This window comes from Bufo bufo, chromosome 2 (assembly GCF_905171765.1).
Source record: "Bufo bufo chromosome 2, aBufBuf1.1, whole genome shotgun sequence".
Classification (NCBI taxonomy): Eukaryota; Metazoa; Chordata; class Amphibia; order Anura; family Bufonidae; genus Bufo; species Bufo bufo.
This window is the reverse complement of record NC_053390.1, coordinates 681,358,419-681,384,554: the sequence shown is the minus strand read 5'-3', so window position 1 is coordinate 681,384,554 and position 26,136 is coordinate 681,358,419. Positions and strand designations below refer to the sequence as shown.

Genomic DNA, 26,136 nt, shown 5'->3' with positions numbered 1-26,136 from the left:
GTATGACCGGCACTATATTAACCCCTTCCCGTCTCATGGCGGCTCCTGACATGCGAGCGCCGGGGAGGCGGGGCGTGGCTTCTTCCTCGCAGTTTCCTCCGCACAATCTGCATGGGGAGGCGGAGCCTATTTTACCACCGCGGCACTCCAGAAGACCTCTCCAACGCTCCTTTTGCCACAAGGAAACAGGACCTGGGACTTCTAATGGTAGGAGATCGCTACCCCCTCCAGCATAGAGAAGCCACACAATGCCCGTTCTGGCCAAGACCCCTCCCCAGGCACCCTGCAGGACCACCTATTATGCCTGCACCTCATGTTCTGTAAAATTCCCTCGTGGCCAGTCACTCTCACTATGCTCTGCATGTCAAGCGGCCCCACAGAGCCATCTATCCATATTCTCACAACCCACAGACCCCTCTGGCTGTGGAGAACCTGACTGGGCAAGGTCCCTGTCCCGGGTAGTAGACCTCTCCAAATTCTCCCATTCCACCCTGTCATTACTGGGCCGTTTGGTAGAGAAATCACCCCCGGTGCAGCCCTCACCTTCGCAAGGTGCACAAACCAGGAGCAGGCTTCCTAGCAAGCGTCCCAGATCAGGTCGTCATTCCTCTTCTGACGCCTCTGCATCCCCTCCCCCTCCCGGTTCCTGATCTCAGACGTCCTCCATTTTAGGTGACGCACTATCAGATGGTGAGATTGCGGATTCAGATACGGATATGGACCTGGAGCAGTCTTCCCAGATTGCGTCTATGGTGGATAGTCTGATTTCAGCTATCCAGGATACTTTCTAAGTTCAGGAGAAACTCCCCTCCACCAGCCACCAGGGAGTGACGCTTTTGCGTGCAAGGCAGACCCCTAAGTCCTTCCCCGTACACAACGATTTTTCCGTTGTCGCAAAAGCTTGGGACCAACCAGGTTTACGCTTCATCGTTCCAAAGCGGTTAGACCTGCTCTACCCTTTTCCAACTGATTGTGTGGAAAAATGGGCCTCGCCTCCCAATGTAGACCCACCGGTTGCTCGCCTCGCAAAAAACACGACTATTCCGGTGGCAGATGGCTCCTCTCTCCAGGACCCAGTGGATCGGCGCATTGACTCGCTATCTAAGTCAGTCTTTGCAGCCAGTGGTTCAGCCTTACACCCGATCTTCACATCTGCATGGGTAGCCAAGGCAGTTTCGGAGTGGGCCATCCGTTTGAAACAAGACCTTGCGACCAATCTTCCTCCGACGGAACTCCAGTCCTTGGCGGTACAAATTTCCCAGGCAGGGAAGTACCTCTGCGAAGCGGCTCTGGACGCGGGGACGATTGTCGCCCGCTCCTCGGCTCTCGCAGTATCTATCCGCCGAGAGCTATGGCTTAAAGTTTGGTAGGCAGATTCATCATCTAAACGTTCTCTTTCAAGACTTCCCTTTGCCGGGTCTCGACTCTTTGGTACCCGGCTAGATGAGATTATTTCGGAAGCAACAGGAGGAAAAAGCACCCATTTACCGCAACCCAAGGCGAAATGTTCCTTTCGTCCTAGGGTCACATCTTCCCGTTACCAGTCCTTTCGTAGGTTTGCGGGCACTTGTCCGGCGGCCCCACCTGCAGCTAGACCACCCAATCAGGATCAACGAAAGAGCCCATTCTTCAAACCCCACCCAGCATGGCGTCCGCGAGCCCAACAGCCTCGTTCCGCTCCCGGGAAACAGCCCTCAGCATGAAGGTGCGGCCCCACCCTTACAGGTGGGGGGTCGTCTCCTTCTTTTTCAGGAACTGTGGCGGACTCATATATCAGACGCTTGGGCACTAGAGGTAGTGACATCAGGATACAAGATAGAATTCAAATCTATCCCACCCAACCGTTTTTTCCTCTCCCAACCGCCCAAGGATCCAGTTCGGGCGGCTGCTTTTTTCCAAGCAGTTCAGTCCCTTCTCATACGGGGGGTGATAATTCCGGTCCCCTTACACGAAAGATTTACGGGTTTCTATTCAAACCTCTTACCAAAAAAGGAAGACGATGTCCACCCAGTGCTGGACCTCAAGATAGTGAACCGCTTCCTCCGCATTTAACGATTCAGGATGGAGTCACTTCGCTCCGTGATTGCCTCATTGGTGCAGGGGGAGCTCATGGCGTCCATAGATATCCAAGACGCCTACTTACACGTTCCCATCGCACATCTACGTTTTCTTCGGTTTGCCATTAATTCATGTCACTACCAGTTCGTCGCCCTGCCATTCGGCCTAGCGACAGCTCCGAGAGTGTTCACAAAGGTACTTGCCCCCCTCCTGGGTCTCCTGCGCTCCAGGGGCATTACTCTCCTCCCATATCTAGACAATATCTTAATCAAAGCGTCTATGTTTTCCCAATGCGAGGAGAGTCTTCAGATCACATTGAGCACCCTGTCCCGCTTCGGGTGGATAGTCAATCGGCGGAAATCCTGCTTGTCTCTCACCACACAAATCAGGTTTCTTGGCATGATACTAGACTCAGGTGCAGCCGTAGTACGCCTGCCACTAGACAAGAGTGTGGACATTCAGAGATCTATACGTCTATTACTCCAACGCCGCAATACGTCTATCCGCAATTGCATGCGGGTGTTGGGCATGATGGTGGCCTCCTTCGAGGCCATTCCCTTCGCTTAATTTCACACAAGGTATTTTCAACTAGCCATTTTGTCATCTTGGGACAAATCTCTGGATCGCCGGATCCGTCTGTCCCTCCAAACACGTACAGCCCTCAATTGGTGGACAGAGTCTGCGCATCTGATGGTGGGGAAATCCTTCCTTCCAGTGATATGGACGATCATTACAACCGACGCCAGCCTTCGCGGTTGGGGCGGAGTCCTCGCCACACGGACAGTCCAGGGCGTTTGGTCTCCATCGGAGTCCAAACTAACCATCAACATATTGGAACTCCGGGCCATTTATCTCTCCCTTTATCCATTGGACTCCACTTCTGCAGGGTCGTCCGATCAGGGTACAATCGGACAATGCCACAGCGGTGGCTTACATCAACCACCAAGGAGGGACTCGCAACCTTGCGGTGATGCAGGAGTCTGCGAAGATTTTACAGTGGGCGGAGTCCCATGTTCCGGTGATTTCGGCAGTCTTCATCCCAGGAGTGGACAACTGGACGGCAGACTTTCTCAGCTGGACAACAGTGGACCCGGGGGAGTAGTCCCTCCATCCGGAGGTGTTCGCGACCATCTGCCTCAGGTGGGGACGTCCGGAAGTGGACTTGTTGGCGTCCTGGTTCAATCACAAGCTCCCGTGCTTCCTCTCTCGCGCAAGGGATCCAACAGCACACGACATGGACGCTCTCGTGGCACCTTAGGACAGCTTTGCGTTCCTTTACGTGTTCCCACCGTTACCACTTCTACCTCGGATCCTACGCAGAATCAGGAAGGAAGGTATCAAGACAATCCTCCTCGACGAGCTTGGTACTCGGAGCTCATTCTTCTGCTAGGAGATGCTCCGTGGCCTCTGCCACTCAGAGCTGATCTGCTCTCCTAGGGCCCAGTCTTCCACCAGAGTTTAGATACGCTACGTTTAACGGCATGGCTGTTGAAACCTTTCTGTTGAAACGCAGAGGTTTTTCTGATGCGGTCATCCGAACCATGATTAGGGCCAGAAAACCTTCCTCTTCTAGGATTTACTACCGGACCTGGAAATCCTTCTTGCGCTTCTGCGAGGAACGAGCTCTTCCTCCCAGGCGTTTTTCCCTTCCTACGGTTCTAGCGTTCCTTCAGTCAGGATTGGATCTGGGCATGGCTCTCAGTTCCCTCAAAGGGCAGGTCTCGGCCCTGTCCATTTTTTTCCAAGGTACTCGAACCGTCCTAGGTCCTGTCAAGACTTTCTTGCAAGGAGTAGCTCACACCGTACCCCCATAGCGGCCCCCATTACACTCTTGGGGCCTAAACCTAGTTCTCGGTTCACTCCAGTCAGCGCCGTTCGAACCTCTGAGAGAAGTTTCCGTCCGTCTACTTTACTGGAAAGTGGCCTTTTTTGTGGCCATTACTTCTATTCGACGGGTTTCGAAACTGGCAGCTCTGTCCTACAAGGAGCCCTTTTTGGTGTTTCACCAAGACAAGGTGGTTCTTCGTCCAGTGCCATCTTTTTTACCAAAGGTTGTTTCTGCCTTTCACGTGAACAAGGCCATTTTTTTTGCCCTCAGCCTTCCCATCCACGGGAGGTTTCTCTCCATCGTCTGGATGTAGTACGGGCCTTGAAGATCTATCTGTCCGTGGTGGCTTCCTTTAGACGCACTGACGCTTTGTTCGTTATCTCGGAAGGCCATCGTAAAGGTTTGGTGGCTTCCAAGGTGACTATTGCTCGGTGGATTCGCTCGGCCATTGCCGAGGCCTATCGTTCCAGGGACAAGGTTCCTCCACCCGCGATCACGGCTCACTCTACCAGAGCGGTTGGGGCTTCTTGGGCATACCTCCACCACGCTTCATCGTCTCAGTTGTGTAAGGCAGCGACTTGGTCCTCTCTACACACCTTTACTAAATTTTACCGGGTGCATTCTTTGGCCTCGGCGGATGCTTCTCTCGGCCGCAGGGTTTTGCAGGCCGCAGTGCAGTGACTTCCATAGAGAGTTTGTTTGGGAGAATTTTGTTTCCCTCCCCGGGGACTCCTTTAGGACGTCCAACGGTCCTGTGTCCCCCCAATGATATGAGCGAGAAAACGATATTTTTGTGAACTCACCTGTAAAATCTCTTTCTTAGCATTGTGGGAAATCCCTAAAGGGGCTGTCCACAAATTATACAAAATGTCTCCAAGCAACTCGTACTTAAATGTGAATAGGGTAGCTTGAATCCAATTGCAGAGCTACCTGGGGGAAAGCCACTGTACTGACTTGGTGCCTCACTACACGCTGCTTTCACTTTACATTGCTGGGCGTTCCAGGATCGCATCATTACAATCTATTGTAGGGCAGGAAGATGTTGCATGTGTGATATGCTGTGCTAGCTGATCAGCCAGAAATTTTCCAAGAGGAATGTTGATAAGTTTGCTGTTGTAGAGCAGAATTCCCGCTGGACAATAGATTGTAATGATGCGATCTTGTAAAGCTTAGCAATGTAAAGTGAAGGCAGTGTCTAATGAGGCACCAAGAGCAGTGTGTAGAGTGGACCCTCCCCACCACTCCCACCGCCATAAATACACACACTCGTACAAATACATACACCTTTTCCCCCAGGCAACTCTGCAAGTGGATTCAACCCATTCCTGGAGAACACCTTTAAATAGTCACCATTTTTCTTGCGTTTTAAAGGGTACTTTCACACTACCGTTATTCTTTTCCGGTATTGAGTTCCGACCTAGGAGCTCACTACCGGAAAAAAACTGATCAGTTTTATCCTAATGCATTCTGAATTGAGAGCAATCCGTTCAGTAGTATGCATCAGGATGTCTTCAGTTCGGTCACTTACGGTATTTGGCCAGAGCTGCGGTATTTTCTCCGTCCAAAATTCCGGAACACTTGCCGGAATGCCGGATCAGGCATTATTTTCCATTGAAATGCATTAATGCCGGTACCAAGTGTTCCGGCAAAACGGATCCAGTTTTCCGGTCTGCGCATGCGCAGACCTTTAAAAATGCAACAAACAAAAAAAGACACCGGAGAGAGACGGATCCAGTGTTTCAATGCATTTGTTAGACGGATCCGGATCAGTCTACAAATGCTATCCGTTTGCACACGGATTTCCGGATCCGGCAGAACTGTGAAAGTACCCTAATAGAAACATATGTGTCGGCAGATAAGAACCATTTGGCCCATCTAATCTAATGTCTTGAAGATCCATGTGGTAGTAACTAAACTCTAGACAGACAGATCTTACTGGCACTGAATTTTATAATGCCAGGAATTGATACACTGTTATGTTAATTATTTCTCTGACCAATTATTATAGGTATTTGAAATGCTTGTAAGTCCTGGAGATAACGTTTTACTGGATTCACCAACCTATTCTGGAACTCTGGCAGCTGTGAGTATATTTTTGTATATTTTATGTACTTTTACTCCTATTCCAAGCCTGCACCCAGAATGATTATATAATCACGTGACTGCATCATCCAGGGGATCTGGGACTGTATGATCATCTGCATTGCCACCTATATGACTGAATAGACAGAACTTCACAAAGACAATGTGTCACCATGGCCAATAAAATACTTTTTATCTGTTTTATGCTTTACATAAAACTGTAATAATGTATTTTGTAATATTATATCCTTTTAAATAGTAATGTTAAGAAAAATGAGTGTATAGTAAGATAACAATATTCAGCTGATTAAGCTTTTTCATTTGTAGGTAAAACCACTAGGATGCAATCTCATTGGTGTCCCCACCGATCAACATGGAATTATTCCTCAGGCTCTCAAAGACATTCTGTCTCGATGGCGACCAGAGGATGTCATCATACCCGAAACGAAATCCCCCAAAATTCTTTACACTATTCCAAATGGAGGCAATCCCACAGGAGCCTCTTTGACTATAGAACGCAAAATAGAAATCTACAAGGTACAAGGCAATTAGAAAGTAGCTATGGTGACCACGTAGTAACTTTACAAAGTGTGACTGTCATCTAGGCAGCATTTACTTATGTCTTTACGACACAATAGTGGTGTAAAAAAGTCAAATTATGGCGTGTGCACATATATGCACAATAATTTACGACTTTTGACGCTTTTCACCACATTAGAAAAGGGGGCAGCCGCAGCACGCCGGATTTACTTAGAAACTGGTGTAAGTTATAGCTGAAGTAGATTTCAGTTTCTGGGAAGAGCGTAGCCGGTGTTTTTAAACGTAGCTACACTCCCAGCTCTAGTGATCCAGGCAGGTGGGCACACATTAGGCGTCTCGCATAGACTGCCAAGACAGTGATTTAGTTATTGGGCTCGGGAAAATATTATATATTCGGCAAAGAGGTGCGCATAAGGCGTCTGCCTAGGCAGTGAGTGAAACCTGGCTGACCGGGATACACAAAGCACCTCTGACAGCCAGGAAGAGAAATACAACCCTAGAAATCTGAAAGAAGCTAGGAGAATTAATCTCCTGCAGCCGACCTCCATTCATATCCATGGGGCAGCCAAAAATACCGTAGCTGAGTGCTGGCTCGGCTATTTCCATCGACCCCATAGAAATGAATAGGAGCAGTGGCTGAGCAAGCGCGGTGCATTCCCATTCACCTTCCCCAGTCCATTCTCGGTGTAGGTGCGGGTCCCAGAGGTGGAGGCATATCCTAGCACTATGCCCCCATTGTCTCAGATGGGAATACCCCCTTAATAATAACATATCTGAGCTTGGAAGTGTACTATATACGGTATGTTTTCATCTTTCTTTGTGTTTTTTTTTTTAGTTTTAATAAATATTAATTAAAGCGAAGTATTATAGGGCTATTAGGGAAATGAACCCAATGTAAATGGCTCATAGCCATTATTTTCTTTTTCGCACTTTGCCCTACCTTTAACCTTGAACAGGTCTTTGCTTTCCTCTGACAAGACTTCAGTTTGGCGCATGGCAGGGCAGAGATGTATCTAATATATTATGAGATAAATATTAGACAAATAAATTAGACGCATCTCACTCGGGCTCAAAGGGATCGAGACTGGAGTATGGGAGTGCCAGTCTTAATAAATGTCCCTCAGTGGGCTTTGTTTTAGAGATTGAGTAATCATATTTCTCATCTCTTTTAATAGCTTGCGCAAGAATATGATTTGATTATTGTGGAGGATGATCCCTATTACTTTCTCCAATTCAATAAGGTGAGCCATTGCAACTTTTAGCAACCTTGTCTGTTAAATCTAAAATAGAGAACGTACTTTAAATCGCCTTGTATGTTTTCTGAGCTTTATAGAATGCTGAATAAATGAGCACAACCTTGAACAAGGTGACATGCACACTTCTTGTTTTTTGGATTGAGTAACTGTAATATTTGTGATGGGCCTGTAGGTGGCTTATTGTGTAAAGGTTTTCATACAGCTGCCCTTCCGAAGATTCGGTCTTATCAATTCTGAACTATTTTAAAAGTCTTCTTTTTGTCATCGCTTTCCCTAGCCCTGGACACCATCATTTCTGTCAATGGACATTGATGGTAGAGTTATTAGAGCGGACTCCATGTCAAAGATTCTTTCCTCAGGGTAAGAGCATTATTTCTAACTTTTTAGTAAAGACCATGGGCCAGATTTATCATTCCTCTGACAGCTCACTCCACTTTCACATAAGGCTAAAGTCAGTTTTAGCCAAGTCAGATTTATGATCGGCCCTTTAAGACTGTAATAAATGTGGTTTGACGGTAGCAGTTTATCCGTCAGTAAGCAGCTTTACAAAAGTCGCACATCTTTACGAAAAAGTCGCATGTTCTATTAAAAAGTCTCATAGGATATGCATGGTCCTCACTGGAGTGAAATTGCGCATTTTTTTGCGACTTTTTAAATAGTCGCAATAGTAAATCTGTCTAGAGATTAATTTACATAAGAAAACACGGCCACTTTCAGAAAACTGGCGAGCATAGTGCAGAGCAGAAAAAAGTTGCAAATTTTTGCGACTTTTTCACTCCATTATTCTGACTTGAGCTAATGATAAATCTGGCCCCATGATTTCAGTAATGAATAGCTTCCTGAATAAATATTACACAGCGTATCTAATAAAGCATATAACATTGTAGTTATACTTTCAAAAGAGAAAACAGTGTTTTTTGTTTTTTCTCCATCTGCCAGATTGAGGATTGGCTATTTATCAGGCCCTAAAGCCCTTATAGACCGGATAATACTACACATGCAGGCGTCGACACTACATACAAGTGCTTTTACTCAGGTAATTGTATAGGATTTTCTGTGAGCAGTTTTTTATTCCTCCTATACTGCCACTCATGTTTGTTCTTCTTAAAGGGTATGTCTACTTTTGCACCAGTTTCTTATTCTTTGTTACTGTGTGTTAAGTAGAAATGGTGCAACATGGCTAATATTCTTGATTAGGATATTCTCCCCTTCTTTTGGGTATATGCAGCTCTTATATCACCCTAGGTGCACTAGTTAGCTAGTTTAGCTGCTGCACCAGGTTTATCCAGTTTGGTGATCCCTGGCACCTCACTAAACCGCTGCAGCCGGCCAGGGATTTAGCAGAGGAAAAGTCCACCAAGATGGTACCTGCTATTACACTCTCCATTCTGACCTAGCAGGTGGGTCCCTACTACGATACCGCATCTATATGCGCTAACGTGGAATCTGGAAGGAAGCGTTTCTTCTCGGCAAACGCCTGCTCTTGAAGGAGACCGCTGCATGTAAACACCATCGCTCGTCCCCATACAGAATCATTGTTTGCTGGCAGCATAGGCAGTTTAGACGGCAAAATATACTGCTAGCAAACAATGATTTAGGTGTCTGCTTGAATAATGCTATTACGAGCGTTTCTTTCATTCATCTGGTAATCGGTGGCACCTTTACACTGGCAGATTATCGCCAACGAGCATTTGTACGAACACTCTTTAGTGAGAATCTGCCCGGGCAGTGTAAAGGGGTCTTTAGAAAAAACTGCGTACAAGTTTTCATTGACTTTTAGTTAGTTTACAATATCCTGGGCAGAAAGGCCGCAAACACACATGTCGTGTTATTTTGTAATATACAAGTGTAGCTTCGACTTGATGAGATATTTTTGCAGTAGTACAATAGATGCCACTAATTGCAATTCAGCAGGGGCATTCTAATGAGAAAGAAAAACATTTTACTAACATACCAGTTCTATTTCACTATACATTATTACTATTAAATATAGTTATAGATAGGCCCTCTTCACCTGGAATAACTCAGACATGAATATCCTTAAATACTATCTAATGCTGTAGCCAGAGTGTGAGCTGCTTTTTCATATATATTGCAATCACATTATTAATAATAGCGCAGCCATTGGCACATGTCTACAACGTGGACTGCTCTGTTTTCAGGTAATGATCCTACAACTGCTGCAGAAATGGGGTATAGATGGCTTCTTGGAGCATATAGAGAGGTATGGAACTTATTCTTTGGGTAAAATCCTTATTAATTGCTGTAAGTGGAATTTGTTTTTAGTTTTTTTTATTAAAGTTTACCTTTAAGACATACCTGCAATTGAAAATAAAAATTTGACCGCATTCCCGACTCCTTCTATGCAATAACTACCATCATTCTTTTGATTGTAACCTTTTGACTCCCGAATTTTGCTGCCTTCAGTTACTAAATCTGCATCCTGTAAGCCATATTGGCTCCCAGTGTTCAGACAGTCAAACATAAATTCTACAAAGCTTACCTTCATTCCGGACTTTTCTTCTTCCCTCCTTCTATCATCTCTCCCTTACAGCTTATGTGGAGTGTACTAGGTTTGTTCCAAAAAGTAGTTGATCATTCTCATAAAGGTAGTTTGTCATTCTCATTACAAGATACAAAATAATTTTTCATCCTAGTACAAAACCATACAATGGCACCTTTACCCCTTCAAAAAAAATAAAAGAAAATAAATCCTTCCCTAAGGCGCCTCACTCAAGGATCCAGTATATAGTTGTGTAATACACTCAAATTTCCTATTAAAGGGGTTCTCCGGGCTTTTAATATTGATGACCTATCTTCAGGATAGGTCCTCAATATCAGATTGGCGGGTGTCCGACACCTGGCACCCCCGCCGATCAGCTGTATGTGTGCACGTGGCGTCTCCCATCTATCTTCCTGCTGCTGCTGATATATCTATGGCACAGCAGCAGCGAGCAGGAAGGGAGACGGCACGTGCACACTGCGCGCGCTGTCTCTTCATACAGCTGATCGGCGGGGGTGCCAGGTGTCGGACCTCCACCAATCTGATATTGATGACCTATCCCGAGGATAAGTCATCTATATTAAAAGCATGGAGAACCCCTTTAAAAGGGTTGTCCGTTGTAGACAACTATTTGTCCATAGGATAGGGGATAACTGTCTGTCAGTGGTGGTCCCACCACTAGGGCCCCAGCCAATCATGAGAACATCGGCCTGTTCTCCTTTGCCTGAATGTAGCTGCGGACATGCATGCGTGCTGTTGCTCTATTCAGCTCTATAGGGCTGCCGGTGATAGACTAGCTGAATGGAGCAGTGGGCATGCATATGTCTGCCGCTCAATTCAAAAGGAGGGCACAGACCCCCATTCACTATTGTACAGTGATAGCACTGTAAGCAGACAGTTAGCAGCAAGTGGCTTTCGTATATAATAAAAGGTAAACAATCTCAGTACAAAAAAAATGTCTTTTGTTTTTTTTGCCTTTTTGTGGCTTGCAGTGTCATACAGTTCTACAGGGCACAGAGAGAAGCCATGCTTGCATCTGCCAATAAGTGGCTAACAGGTGAGTGAACAGGTCAAAAGTATGTGCTGAACGGGCATTTTTCTTACAATACAAAGTGGTCTAATGTGAAAAGCCATCTTATAATATTACATGTAAAAGGGCTTAACGCATGGCAGGATTTAAAGGGTTTTGGCCTGTATCCTATATTGATGACCTCTCCACGGGATGGGTCATCAATATCAGATAGGCGGGGGTCCGACTCCCAGAAACCCTACCTATCAGCTGTTTGAAGAGAATTCTCTTCACTGTTCACCTGCTCGCCGTCAACATTGCAGAAGTGAGCAGGTGTTATTACAACGGCTCCGTCCATCCCAGTGACTGTATTATAACTACACCTGCACAAGTGCTGCGTTCTGATCAGCAGCGGAGCTGGGATTCGGATCCCCGCCAATCTGATATTTCATCAGTATATGGTTGATTTTATTAAAAAAAAATTGATATACGGTACTTGAAATTTTTTACCTTGCTGTTTCAGTATAAGCTAAAGTCCTCTTTTATCACCTTTGCTAGCAAAATAGACACTATTTGCAATGTCTGTGTTCATTGTTAAAAGATTGTGTGGATCCCCAATAGGAAACTAGTTGTGCAATGTAACATTTACCAGCTTCAGAACCAGAAAAAAAAAAAGAACAAATTTAATAAATCGACTTGAATGAATAAATGTTCCAGAAGCATATTTTTAGACCAATTTTCAACACTGACTTCTGAAACCCAAATTGCTGGTTAGCTACTCCTAAATAAACATAGAAACTAAAGGTGCATTTACACCTTGCAATGAGCAGCAGGTTGTCATGAAGGAACGTTTCCTTCCTGGCAGTCGGCTACTCACTCACTAGACAGCAAGATCTGCTGCTCAGAAACGATCATTTAGACGTACGCACGCCGTGACCTGACATGCTGTGTGACATCAGGCGCAGAGCAGGAATGATGGAGGGCCGGCGGCGCCCCTGCTGGAAAGTTAAGTTGGTGCGACTAAGGCCCGGCGCCCAGAGTGCACAGCGTCATAGCAACCAATGACTCTGTGCACTCCGGGTGTCAGGAGGAGCAGGGGAGGAGAGCTTCTGGCACAAGGGAGGAGAGCTTCTGGCACAAGGGGGTAGCGCTTCTGGCACAGGGGGTAGCGCTGCTGGCACAAGGGGGGAGCGCTGCTGGCACAAGGGGGGAGCGCTGCTGGCACAAGGGGGGAGCGCTGCTGGCACAAGGGGGGAGCGCTGCTGGCACAAGGGGGGAGCGCTGCTGGCACAAGGGGGGAGCGCTGCTGGCACAAGGGGGGAGCGCTGCTGGCACAAGGGGGGAGCGCTGCTGGCACAAGGGGGGAGCGCTGCTGGCACAAGGGGGGAGCGCTGCTGGCACAAGGGGGGAGCGCTCCTGGCACAAGGGGGGAGCGCTGCTGGCACTGGGGTGGGGAGAGCTGAAGGCACTGGGGTGGGGAGAGCTGAAGGCACTGGGGGGAGTGGAGCTGATGGCACTGGGGTGGGGGAGAGCTGATGGCAACGGGGGGGAACTGATGCACTTGGGCTAATCGCACAGGGGAGAACGAAGGGTGTTGGGGACTGATGGTAGGAGGTCTAATGAGTTTTTATAAAGGAAAACAGTCAATTAATTTTTTCTTATTAGATTACTTGATTAATCGTAAAAAATAATCGATAGAATACGAAATTTCGAAAATAATCGTTTACTGCAGCCCTAATGGGCATATTCAAGTGAACAACACAAAGCTGCCACAACCTGCACCAACATGCTGCTAATAGACAGCATGCGGGTAAACAATGAAGAAGCAACAATGCTTGCACAAGTGCCACGGCTCCTTTAGTCAGCTGACCTGACTGAAGGACCTGCACCGCTCTCATATTGATGACCTGTCCTAAGGCCGTCAATATTCTAAAGCTAGAAAACCCCTTTAATATGGTTGCTAATGATGAATAAATGTTCTCTGTATATTGTGGATTGAATATGTAGTATTATGTGTTACTGACAGTGTACTCTTTGTTTCATTTAATTGGAAGGCTTGGCTGAGTGGCACAGTCCTACAGCAGGCATGTTCCTGTGGATAAAGATCCATGGCGTCCCAGATACACATCAAATGATCATGTTAAAAGCAATAAGCAAAGAGGTAAAGAATCAGTGTTTGGAGTTGTTTTACAGCTATTCATACTGTGCAGTCTTTGATGCTCCACTTGATCACAGAAAGAAGACACAAGAGTGGTGAGTTGTTTTTTATGATGAGTCAAAGGTTTATCTATAGCAGATAAGCAGAGCTGACTAAAGATACCCATTTAACCTTCAATACGTTCTTTCCCAATATATTGAGCTGAGCATGTATGTGCTTTCAATGGGAAGAGAGGCCGACATTACTCTGGGGGCCTTAACTAAAAACTGATCTCAGGGGCTCTAGTAAAGGGCCATTGGTTGTTTATATATACTTTGTTAGTACAGAAAAAATATTGCAAATCATTAAAGGGGTTGTCCCGTGAAAAATATTCTATATTTTTCAAACCAGCACCTGGATCTGAATACTTTTGTAATTGCATGTACCGTAATTAAAAGTTATTCATTGAAATCTATCTGTATAGCGCCACCTGCTGTTTGTTATTTTTCTAATTTCTTTGTCCTGCTCACTGAGATGGAAGTACATGCTCGGTTCCATCCTTTAAAGGGAACCTGTCACCGGGATTTTGTGTATAGAGCTGAGGACATGGGTTGCTAGATGTCCGCTAGCACATCCGCAATATCCAGTCCCCATAGCTCTGTGTGCTTTTATTGTGTAAAAAAAACAACGATTTGATACATATGCAAATTAACCTGAGATGAGTCCTGTCCCTGACTCATCTCACATACAGGACACATCTCAGGTCAATTTGCATATGTATCAAATCCTTTTTCTTTTACACAATAAAAGCACACAGAGCTATGGGGACTGGGTATTGCGGATGTGCTAGCGGCCATCTAGCAACCCATGTCCTCAGCTATATACACAAAATCCCGGTGACAGGTTCCCTTTAACTGCCACCAGCTGCAGCAGAAAGGAAACGCCCCTAAGCTGCCAGCTTGAAATAAATCTAGCAGAGCAATTGGAGCAATTAATAGGGATATATCTGGATCCATGTGAGTTTATAGTACTGGGTCTTTGTTAGAAATAGATTGCCATGTACTATATGATACCAGCTTTTCATATATATATATTTTTTTTATTAATCATGGCATAACCCCTTTAAGAGTTAATGAGTTTGAGGACTGAGATTTAAAGGGGTTTTCCCTGATTACTATAGTTTTAACAGATATGCTCATGTGGTTGCATTTTAATGTGACAGTTGGGGGCGAATTTTACTTTAAATGATTGCACTAGTAATTCCTCCCTAATATCTGATTATCACAAGCAGTATCTCAAGGTAATGTTGGGACATGATCTACAATGATCGCTTTCAGCTTTGCCCAAAGAGCCCCTAGTGAACCCAGGATATGTCATATCTTGTCTATTATTGGGAATGATTGGTGATTGTGATGCGGTGGTTAAATAAGTGAATGTACAGTAATCCATGACAAGCAAAATAGCAAACCATGGTGTAAAGTGTGTATCAAGTTTAATATCTGTTGTGTTTGTAGGTTCTTCTAGTTCCTGGCTCAGCATTTAATATTGATAGTTCAGAGCCCAGTTCTTACGTGAGAGCCTCATTTTCTCTCTCTACTCCAGAGCAGATAGACCAGGTAAGTACAGTGTTGTTATATAGATGACACGGGGCCACCTACTAGTCCCACCTACAGCATGTGTTGATCTAGAGCAGTGTTTTTTTAACTCTAGTCCTCAGGGCCACCTGCCGATCAGGATTTGAGAATATCCCACGGAATGAATACCTGTGGTAAGTCCTGATGCATTGACAATAACTATATCACCTGCTCAATATCAAGGAAACCTTGAAAACATGGCCGGCAGGTGGGCTCTGGGGACTGGAGTTGAGAAACACTGATCTAGAATAATGTAAAAAAAAAAAAATTCCTTCCTGATAGCAAACATGGTAATCAGAATAAATCCCTGGATCTCCTCTACAGAAATCTAGTGCACTGAATTGAATATCGTAAAACTGCACTACATACTCACATACTGTATATAGTATTGCAAATTAGTCAGTGGTTCAGAGTAGCATATGTTACTAATACCGGGTGGGTATGAGCATTTCAGAAGTGTTTTCCCAGAATCAATTGTTTTTCTGGGATCCCCTGTAACTGGTTTATAACAAAAAAAAAAGTTGTATGGTACCCTCAGACACTTTCTGAATGTTGTATTTCTATTTTCAGTTTTTTTGGGGGGGTTTTAACCAGAGATTCTGTAAATAACTGAACTTTGGCATTAACATGAACTTTGTTTTATCTTCTATTTCTTTTACCTTAAACTTTTTCACAATTTTGGCCATTGTAGGGACTGGAGAGACTGGCATCTCTTATCATTGAAGAAAGAAAATGAACCTGTTATTTACCAGGATATCTCAAGATCTTAGGGGAATGACCCAAATAGCCATCAGTTTTAAAATCAGTAGTAGGCCGTGGAACACGGCCGTGAGCGGTCCGTGGTATCCCGGCCTGGCATCCTGCTGAGAGCAGGAGCGCACGGCGTCATTGGTTGCTATGATGCCGTGCGCTTCATGCCACCACTGCACTACAGTAATACACTCCTATAGATCATACGAGTGTATTACTGAAGTGCACGGCATCATAGGAACCAATGACGCCGTGCACTCCTGCTCTCAGCAGGATGCCAGGCCGGGAAACCACGGACCGCTCACTGCCGTGTTTTATTCGGCCGTATTCTGAACAAAGATGTAATGAATATGTATTTTCATGCTGCTAGTAGTAGTTTTATCATAAAACCACTGTTCCCTTGAAGCATTGTGGCAGCGTATCGCAGAAGCCATCGACCATTCAGATTAAGGCCTCCTAAATCGATCTGTTCGATCCTAGAGAGAACTGTGCAGCCATACACTTACAGCTGCGCAGTTCTCTATATTCCCTCCCTACACCCATCTCTCTGACCGATGCAGAGATGAAACAAGCAGCTGGACCATCAGGATTCAGCCACCTTTTATAACCAAGACAACAATGGAGTGTGAAGATGGGAATAACCTTCTTAACTCCAGGTATTCAGCTTTAACACCTTCGTTGTCCTCTACCAGGAACTGTAATTAATCCCCTTTACTGTCATAGGTCACCAGGGAACCTTAAATTAAAGTACTCCTACCTCTGGCTTCAGTGGTTGTGTCCCGCTTGGAGACACGTCCCCACTGAGGCCAGTGAATGGCTGCAGCAGTGCATGTGATGTCAGATAGAACATCACATTTGCAGTCCACAGGAGTCCAGAAGTGGCAGGGCTGGAACCATCGACATAGGATAACCTTTGAACCCCTTTACTACCTTGGACCACCAGTGATACTTGGAATAACCTGCTGCTCTAGACCACCAGAGATTCTAACATGAACCAGTACACTGCCATACACCACTGTGAATACTGATATCAACCCTTTAACTGCTCTAGATCACTAAGTTTTCTGTTACACCTTTACAGCAATGATCCGTCAGGGATGTTGGCATTAACCTATTCCCTAGTATGGTTTTCTCAATCTTTTCACGTCAAGTCTCCCCCCTAGTGACAAAAAGTTCCAGCCAACTACCCCAAGGAGGCGAGCAGTAATAAATGTTAACAAAATAAGGCTGTTCTCACTTCACAGTCAGGCTATGTTCACACAGCAAAAATCTGCTTCATAAAAACAGTGTCTCTAAGCAGCCCTTATAGCCATCAGTAGTACTAGTGTCCCCTTTAGTGCCCTGTAGTAGTATTAAAGCCCCCATAGTATACTCCAGAAGTAATAGTGTCCACCTATAGTGCCATCTGGCCCAGGTATGCTGCTCCAAGGTGCTAAAGCAAAATAACAAACTCAAATACCTACCTCACTCCGGCTCCGTGCCACTATATGCGATGCAATGCAGGACACTTCCGGCTGTACCCTAATTGCCCTGCTCATTAGCTACAAAAGCTTGGAGGGAACATCACAAAGAAAGTGAACTACTTTAGGAACAACATGTGAATCAATCGAAGGCAATGAACTATTTTCTAAGGTTACAAGTAAGCACTTTTGATCTGGTTTACGTATATACAAATGCATAATCTGCACCTAATCAGAAAGTAAATTTTTTAAGAATTATCATGAAATCATATAAAAAAAATCTGAAATAAAGAAACAAAAGATTTTGAAGGAAGAATAGTTATTTGTGGCTCATGTGTCTCCACAGATTAAAGAAGTAGCAGTTTATATGCATATTTATTGTAGTGATTTGTAATCCAAGAAACAATTAAAATGATTAACGACTACAAATATTTTTTTCAAGGCTATTGAATATTACAATTTTGTATTATAAATGTATTTTATATTCTTCCAATTTGATTGTAGTTATTAGTTAATAAGGTTTAAAGGGTTGCTCAGCCAGTGAAATTTTTTTAAAGGTCAGAATGGCATTGGCAAAATAATTCATACTCGCCTCACCCCAGCGCACCCCTTGCGGTGCTTCCACAGTTGGTGTTTGTCTCTTCTTCCTGAGCTCTCTCAGCATACGGAAATAACCACTGAGCTAATGATTAAGGCAAGCAAGCTGTAGAGTTAAAGGGGTTTTGTCTGGACCACCCTGCAATCTAGAGAGACCAGCGCTTTTTCCTATAGCGTGTAAGCACAGCCACCGCTGCTGGATTGCAGGGTGGTCGTAACCACGGAAACGAGCAGTGTATAAAGTGATGGAAAAATTAATCCAGCCAGCAAAGGAAGCAATGTGGATAATAACAATACATTAGTAAGTGCCTTGCATTAACTTTCTCTACATGATAAATGCCACTTGCTGAATTGACACAACCCCTTTAAAGTTACATAACCCTTGTCGCATGTTTGCCCAGTTTTCATTACGATCTAGACAACCATGGGTATGAGAGAGACCTACACTTTCAAAATAGTGGTGAGTAAGCTGACTTAGTATAAAACGGTCATGAAAATGTGTGAGAGGCAGTAAGAAAAAACTTTTGAATACTTAAAAAAACATAATTATGATACTAGAAAACATACAATTAAAGGGGTTGTGCAGTAGCTTAACCCCTTCCCGACCTTTGACGAACTGTTACGTCATGGGAACCACTGAGTTCCCGCAATTTGACGTAATAGTACGTCATAGTGATCGCGTGGGCACCGGAGCGGTGCGTGCGATCACTGCAGGGCCCAGCAGTCCGTGGTAGCCGGGCCCCTGCTGTATCCGCCGGAATCGCTGTAAAAGTCAATGCCGGCGAATTAACCCCTTCTATGCCGCGGTCCGCGCTGATTGCGACATAGAAGAGGTTTGTGTCGGGTGAGGGAGAGCATCGAGTCCCCGCTCTGCTGTGGCGGGGACCCGATGCGACACAAGGCAGCCCGATGCCGTGCAGAGGCTGCCCAATGCCTTGCACGGCATCGGGAACTGCCTTCTACGGGAGCCTCAGGCTGGGTCTCTTAGGCAACCTGTTAGTGTATGACTCAGTGTCATACACTAACAGGCAATGCATTACAATAGAGATGTATTGTAATGCATTGCAGAGGGGATCAGACCCCCAAAAGTGAATGTCATAAATAAAATAAAGTAAAAAAAAAAAAAGGGTTTTTAATAAAATTTATAAAGTAATAAAATTAATAAAGTAAAAAAAAAAAAAAAACGCCCCTTTCCCCTTATTTTATAATAAAAAAACTGGAAAAAACAAACAAAACCCACACATATTAGGTATTGCCGCGTCCGTAATGACCGGCTCTATAAATATATCACATTATCCACCCTGTCTGATAAACACCATAAAATAAATAAAATAAAATAAAAACAGTGTAAAAAAAAAAAGCTATTTTTGTCACCTTACATCACAAAAAGTGCAACACCAAGCGATCAAAAAGGCGTATGCCCCCCAAAATGGTATCAATAAATCTGTCACCTCATCCCGCAAAAAATTAGCCCCCTACCTAAGACAATCGCCCAAAAAAAAAGAGCTCTCAGAACATGGAGACACTAAAACATCATTTTTTTGTCAAAACTGCTATTATTGTGCTAAAGTAAAAAAAAAAAAAAAAAGTATACATATTAGGTATCACCAGGTCCGTAACAAACAGCTCTATAAAATTATCACATGACCTAACCACTCAGGTGAACACCGTAAAAAAAAAAAAAAAGCCATTTTTGTCACATTTCATCACAAAAATTGCAACAGCAAGTGATCAAAAGGCGTATTCCCCCCAAAATAGTACCAATCAGACCGTCACCTCATCCCGCAAAAAATTAGACCCTACCTGAGAGAATCGGTCAAAAAATAAAAAAGCTATGGCTCTCAGACTATGAGACACTAAAATATGATTATTTTTTGCTTCAAAATTGCTATTATTGTGCTAAAGTGAAAAAAATTCTAAAAGTATACAGTACAGACCAAAAGTTTGGACACACCTTCTCATTCAAAGAGTTTTCTTTATTTTCATGACTATGAAGGCATCAAAACTATGAATTAACACATGTGGAATTATATACATAACAAACAAGTGTAAAACAACTGAAAATATGTCATATTCTAGGTTCTTCAAAGTAGCCACCTTTTGCTTTGATTACTGCTTTGCACACTCTTGGCATTCTCTTGATGAGCTTCAAGAGGTAGTCCCCTTGAGGGGTGTAGTTTCATTTTTGGGTGGTTTCTATTATGTAAGCCTCACAAAGTGACTTCAGACTTGAACTGGTCCTTAAAAAGTGGGTTTTGGAAATTTTCCGAAAAATTTCAAGATTTGCTTCCAAACTTCTAAGGCCTCTTTCACACTTGCGTTGTCCGGATCCGTCGTGCACTCCATTTGCCGGAGGTACCCGCCGGATCCGTAACAACGCAAGTGAACTGAAAGCATTTGAAGACGGATATGTCTTCAAAATGCGTTCAGTGTTACTATGGCACCCAGGACGCTATTAAAGTCCTGGCTGCCATAGTAGTAGTGGGGAGCGGGGGAGCAGTATACTTACAGTCCGTGTGGCTCCCGGGGCACTCCAGAATGACGTCAGAGCGCCCCATGCGCATGGATGACGTGATCCATGCGACACGTCATCCATGCACGTGGGGCGCCCTGACGTCACTCTGAAGCGCCCCGGGAGCCGCACGGACGGTAAGTATACTGCTCCCCCGCTCCCCACTACACTTTACCATGGCAAACAGGACTTTAGCGTCCTGGAAGCCATGGTAACCATTCAGAAAAAGGTAAACGTCTGATCCGGTAATGCGCCGAAACAACGTTTAGCTTAAGGCCGGATCCGGATTAATGCCTTTCAATGGGCATTAATTCCGGATCCGGCCTTGCGGCAAGTGTTCAGGATTTTTGGCCGGAGCAAAAAGCGCAGCATGCTGCAGTATTTTCTCCGGCCAAAAAACGTTCCGTTCCGGAACTGAAGGCATCCTGATGCATCCTGAACGGATTTCTCTCCATTCAGAATGCATTGGGATAATCCTGATCAGAATTCTTCCGGCATAGAGCCCCGACGACGGAACTCTATGCCGGAACCCAACAACGCAAGTGTGAAAGAGCCCTAAGCCTTCTAACGTCCCCAAAAAATAAATAAAATGTCCTTTTCAAAGTGACCCAAACATGAAGTAGACATATGGGGAATGTAAAGTAATTACTATTTTTGAAGGTATTACTATCTTTTATAAAAGTTGAGAAATTGAAATTTGGAAATTTTGAATTTTTTTTTGTAAATTTGGTATTTCTTTATGAATAAAAATGTTTTTTTTAACTTATTTTTACCACCGTCATGAAGTACAATATGTGACGAGAAAACAATCTCAGAATGGCCTGTATAAGTAAAAGCGTTTTAAAGTTATCACCACATAAAGTGACACATGTCAGATTTGCAAAAAATGGCCTGGGCAGGAAGGTGAAAACAGGCCCGGGGTTGAAGGGGTTAATATTGATGACCTATCCTCAGAATAAGTCATCGATATTAGATTAGTCTCTGCACCCCACCGATCGGCTGTTGGGGACCATGGTGCTTGTGCTGCTTCCTCTTCAAAATTAGGTGCACTTCAATTTCTTTGCGGTAACAGTCCAGAGTAATTCAAACTGCTCCGTCCCATTCAAGTGAAGTCAAAGCTCCAGCACAAATTAAGAACAGCCTGAGTTCCTTGTATTAATTTGAGGCTAGTTGGCACAAGAAGAGAGGCCATTATAGAGTAGGATCCTATCCCAAAAAAAGTTAACCTTGTTGTGGTAGATGGGCACAAAAGATTTTGATCAAAATATATTTGCTGAGTACCTCATATTCATTTATATAGTGAATGTCGCATTAGTTCTTATAGTCAGTGTTTGCAGACTGCTAAGGATTGTGTTTTGGTTTTATGGTAAGGAATGCTTACACATACCTGAACACTTGTTTCATTTTACAGGATGTGCTGACTGATTTTATGTTTTGAAATACCAACTACTTTCCTATATAAAGTAACACTAACCCATATACATAATAGTAGCAGATAACCAATAAAGATATGAGGTTAAATAGTATGAAGAAATCTCATAACCACACAGTATATATGATTTTGATATATATTTAAGCACCTCATTCATTTATATAGTGAATATAGCATTAGTTCATATATTCAGTGCTGTTGCACTTTGTGCACCAAACCCGTCACTCTGTGCACCCTTGCTTCTCCTGCTTCCTCAGTCAGCCCCTTCATTTCCTTACTAATTGACAGGTCCAGGTCCCAGCAGAGGCAATGAGAGGAGCAAGGGTGCAGAGTCACTTAGACCTGCCCTCGGTGCACTTAATTGCTCATCTGCATATGGATTAAAAGTACAATTTCTCCAGAATGGAGCAGTGGATTGCTAAATAAAAGGTATTATTACATTCAGCTGACCTATCCAAATGTAAAGTGTGTGTTATTAGAGTGGGAAATTCTTGATCCGTTCATTCCAGGAGGACTCGCAAGGATTTCTAATAAAATTTAGATTTATTGCAGTTTTCATTAAGGTTGAATTGGAAACAGAAAATTACAGAATAGTATATTACTATTACATAGACTGTCAATTGTCCATTGTGAAGGTGTGATGTTGGAGGTCAGAGACCCCAATACAGTACCTAAAGGCTCTTATACTGTATGGCTTCCTTGCCCCCATATCTGTCTGTCAGTCATCTATACCAGAAAGTACAGGTACAGTCAGGTCCAAAAATATTGGGACATCGACACAATTCTAAAATTTTTGGCTCTATACACCACCACAATGGATTTGAAATGAAACGAACAAGATGTGCTTTAACTGCAGACTGTCAGCTTTAATTTGAGGGTATTTACATCCAGATCAGGTGAACGGTGTAGGAATTACAACAGTTTGCATATGTGCCTCCCACTTGTTAAGGGACCAAAAGTAATGGGACAGAATAATATTCATAAATCAAACCTTCACTTTTTAATGCTTGGTTGCAAATCCTTTGCAGTCAATTACAGCCTAAAGTCTGGAACGCATAGACATCACCAGACGCTGGGTTTCATCCCTGGTGATGCTCTGCCAGGCCTCTACTGCAACTGTGTTCAGTTCCTGCTTGTTCTTGGGGCATTTTCCCTTCAGTTTTGTCTTCAGCAAGTGAAATGCATGCTCAATCGGATTCAGGTCAGGTTATTGACTTGGCCATTTTATAACATTCCACTTCTTTCCCTTAAAAAAACTCTTTGGTTGCTTTTACAGTATGCTTTGGGTCATTGTCCATCTGCACTGTGAAGCGCCATCCAATGAGTTCTGAAGCATTTGGCTGAATATGAGCAGATAATATTGCCCGACACACTTCAGAATTCATCCTGCTGCTTTTGTCAGCAGTCATATCATTAATAAATACAAGAGAACCAGTTCCATTGGCAGCCATACATGCCCACGCCATGACACTACCACCACGTTTTACTGATGAGGTGGTATGCTTAGGATCATGAGCAGTTCCTTTCCTTCTCCATACTCTTCTCTTCCCATCACTCTGGTACAAGTTGATCTTGGTCTCATCTGTCCATAGTATGTTGTTCCAGAACTGGGAAAGGCTTTTTTAGATGTCTTTTGGCAAACTCTAATCTGGCCTTCCTGTTTTTAAGGCTCACCAATGGTTTACATCTTGTGGTGAACCCTCTGTATTCACTCTGGTGAAGTCTTCTCTTGATTGTTGACTTTGACACACATACACCTACCTCCTGGAGAGTGTTCTGGATCTGGCCAACTATTGTGAAGGGTGTTTTCTTCACCAGGGAAAGAATTCTTCGGTCATCCACCACAGTTGCTTTCCGTGGTCTTCTGGGTCTTTTGGTGTTGCTGAGTTCATCGGTGCGTTCCTTCTTTTTAAGAATGTTCCAAACAGTTGTTTTGGCCACGCATAATGTTTTTGCTATCTCTCTGATGGGTTTGTTTTTGTTTTTTCAGCCTAATGATGGCTTGCTTCACTGATAGTGACAGCTCTTTGGATCTCATCTTGAGAGTTGACAGCAACAGATTCCAAATGCAAATAGCACACTTGAAATGAACTCTGGACCTTTTATCTGCTCATTGTAATTGGGATAATGAGGGAACAACACACACCTGGACATGGAACAGCTGAGAAGCCAATTGTCCCATTACTTTTGGTTCTTTAACAAGTGGGAGGCTCATATGCAAACTGTTGTACTTCCTACACCGTTCACCTGATTTGGATGTAAATACCCTAAAATTAAAGCTGACAGTCTGCAGTTAAAGTCTTATAATATGTAGGGTGAATCTAAATCGCACCTCCTCATTCCTATGCTTCTGATATGACCATTGTTTACAATTATCAGCATTTCTTTTGATAAAACATGGCTATACAGCACTGTTATCAATCATTTGCTGTGCACTATAAAGAGGCAATTAGTATACAGTTTGATCAAAGAGCATAGGCCCACTTACCGCGACAAGGTTGCCTCTTGTTTAAGTGGGAACCTACTCTAACCATGGCGCGGCTCCGTGCGGCGACCACCGCACCTCCACACCGCTCCAGCAGGCAATGGGACCCAGCAGCCGCACAGCGGCCCCACTGTACAGTGAGGCCACCTGGGCCCCGGGTCCCATCACTCCACCGGCACGGCACAGAAGCAGCGACTGCAGCCGTCCAGCGCCGCATGTGAACTGGTGCAAAAGGCTCACCTGTTCACAGCCTCCCAGGAACTCCAACTGAGATGTGGTAGGAATTTATAGACCCTTTGCAGACTTCTGCTAATTTAAAAGCACCTGAGCCAAATGGGGAGGAGTGCTGACTCAGGGGAGGGGGGAAAAAGAACTTATAGCGGAAATTCTTATAATATGTAGGGTGAATCTAAATCGCACCTCCTCATTCCTATGCTTCTGATATGACCATTGTTTACAGTTAAAGTCTGCAGTTAAAGCACATCTTGTTCCTTTCATTTCAAATCCATTGTGGTGGTGTATAGAGCCAAAAATGTTAGAATTGTGTCGATGTCCCAATATTTATGGACCTGACTGTATGTAGGTGCTTTATTCCTTATGCATGGAAAACTAAAAATATAGGCTTGATGTACTCATACAGTATAATTATTATTTATTTGAAAGAGTCATTAATTCCATGGCACTGTACGTCAAGAGGGGGTACAAATACACAATATAAAAATACAAGAAACTATTCACAGACTGGTACAGAGGGAGAGAGAGGATTTCCATTGCCTTGTGTACTAATATACGTACTATAAGAGTTGTATTATATTATTATAGCACATCATATTTAACACATAGTGGTAGTCGTGCTTACACACTAAAAAGCATCCGCCTCTCTGGTGGCAGGGACAATCACAATACAATAATAAGTGTCTTGTATTAACTTTCTCTACATGATAAATGCCACTTGCTGAAGTGAGAGGACCCCTTTAACCAAGTGTCACGTGTGCCAATGCTCTACACCAGGCATGCTCGACCTGCAGCCCTCCAGCTGTTGTAAAACTACAACTCCCACAATGCCCTGCTGTAAGCTCTTCAGGCATGCTGGGATTTGTAGTTTTGCAACAGCTGGGGGGCCGCAGGTTGCTTAGTTTCTTAAGGCCCTTTACACTGACAAAGAAAACTGACCATTGTTGGGAAGGAAGCGTTCCTTCCTGACAATCGCCTGCTCGTCAGTGCAGGTGACCTCTTTATTTACTTGAAGTGATCTCCCCTACAGTATGGGGAGGAGTGATCGCTAATGCCATCGCTCATCCCCATATGGAATCATTGTTTGCCAGCAGTACAGTACTGTTTAGATGGCACAATCTGCTGCTGGCAAACAAAGATTTAGGTGTCTGCACCAACCATCTAATAACCGATGAACAAGTGCTTTCCTCGCTCAGTGGGTAATCGGTAGTATCTTTACACCGGCAGATTTATCGCTAACGAACGTTAATACGAAGGCTTGTTAGCGACGATCTTTGTAAAGGGGACTTTAGTCTGCAAATTTATGGCAGAATATGAGCTGAAAGCCTCATGCACATAGCAGGGATCCTGTAGACTGGCACACAGATTTTGCTGTACAGTGGTCTGTCGGATTCAGCATGTACTGAGAAACGTTCTGTACATATGGTATGCAACTTATTTTCTGTTGGAGAAGGTAATAAAGGGATTTTCACTAGGATATGCCCCCATTGTCTTATAGGTCCTACCTCTGGAACCCGCACCTATCTCCTAAATGGAGCCCTGCAAAGTGGCTGGAGGACTCCGGTGACCGGTCCGGCCACCACCAAGCGCTCTCTCCATAGAAGTGAATGGGAGCGCAC

At 44.2% G+C, this 26,136-nt stretch overlaps 1 protein-coding gene across 4 annotated transcripts in view; it reads left to right on the top strand.

The window, feature by feature from the left end:
- Window positions 1-15,980, top strand: part of AADAT (aminoadipate aminotransferase) — a 71,611-nt gene extending 55,631 nt beyond the window's left edge. For all 4 annotated transcript variants that reach the window (XM_040418664.1, XM_040418665.1, XM_040418666.1 and 1 more), the window contains exons 5-14: window positions 5,895-5,969; window positions 6,296-6,505; window positions 7,684-7,749; window positions 8,042-8,124; window positions 8,704-8,800; window positions 9,927-9,988; window positions 11,260-11,324; window positions 13,331-13,437; window positions 14,928-15,029; window positions 15,739-15,980. In XM_040418664.1, coding sequence (XP_040274598.1) covers window positions 5,895-5,969; window positions 6,296-6,505; window positions 7,684-7,749; window positions 8,042-8,124; window positions 8,704-8,800; window positions 9,927-9,988; window positions 11,260-11,324; window positions 13,331-13,437; window positions 14,928-15,029; window positions 15,739-15,783 — 912 coding nt within the window. In that variant the 3' untranslated portion in view covers window positions 15,784-15,980. The remainder of the gene's footprint in view (window positions 1-5,894; window positions 5,970-6,295; window positions 6,506-7,683; window positions 7,750-8,041; window positions 8,125-8,703; window positions 8,801-9,926; window positions 9,989-11,259; window positions 11,325-13,330; window positions 13,438-14,927; window positions 15,030-15,738) is intronic.
- The last annotated feature ends 10,156 nt before the right edge of the window (window positions 15,981-26,136 follow it).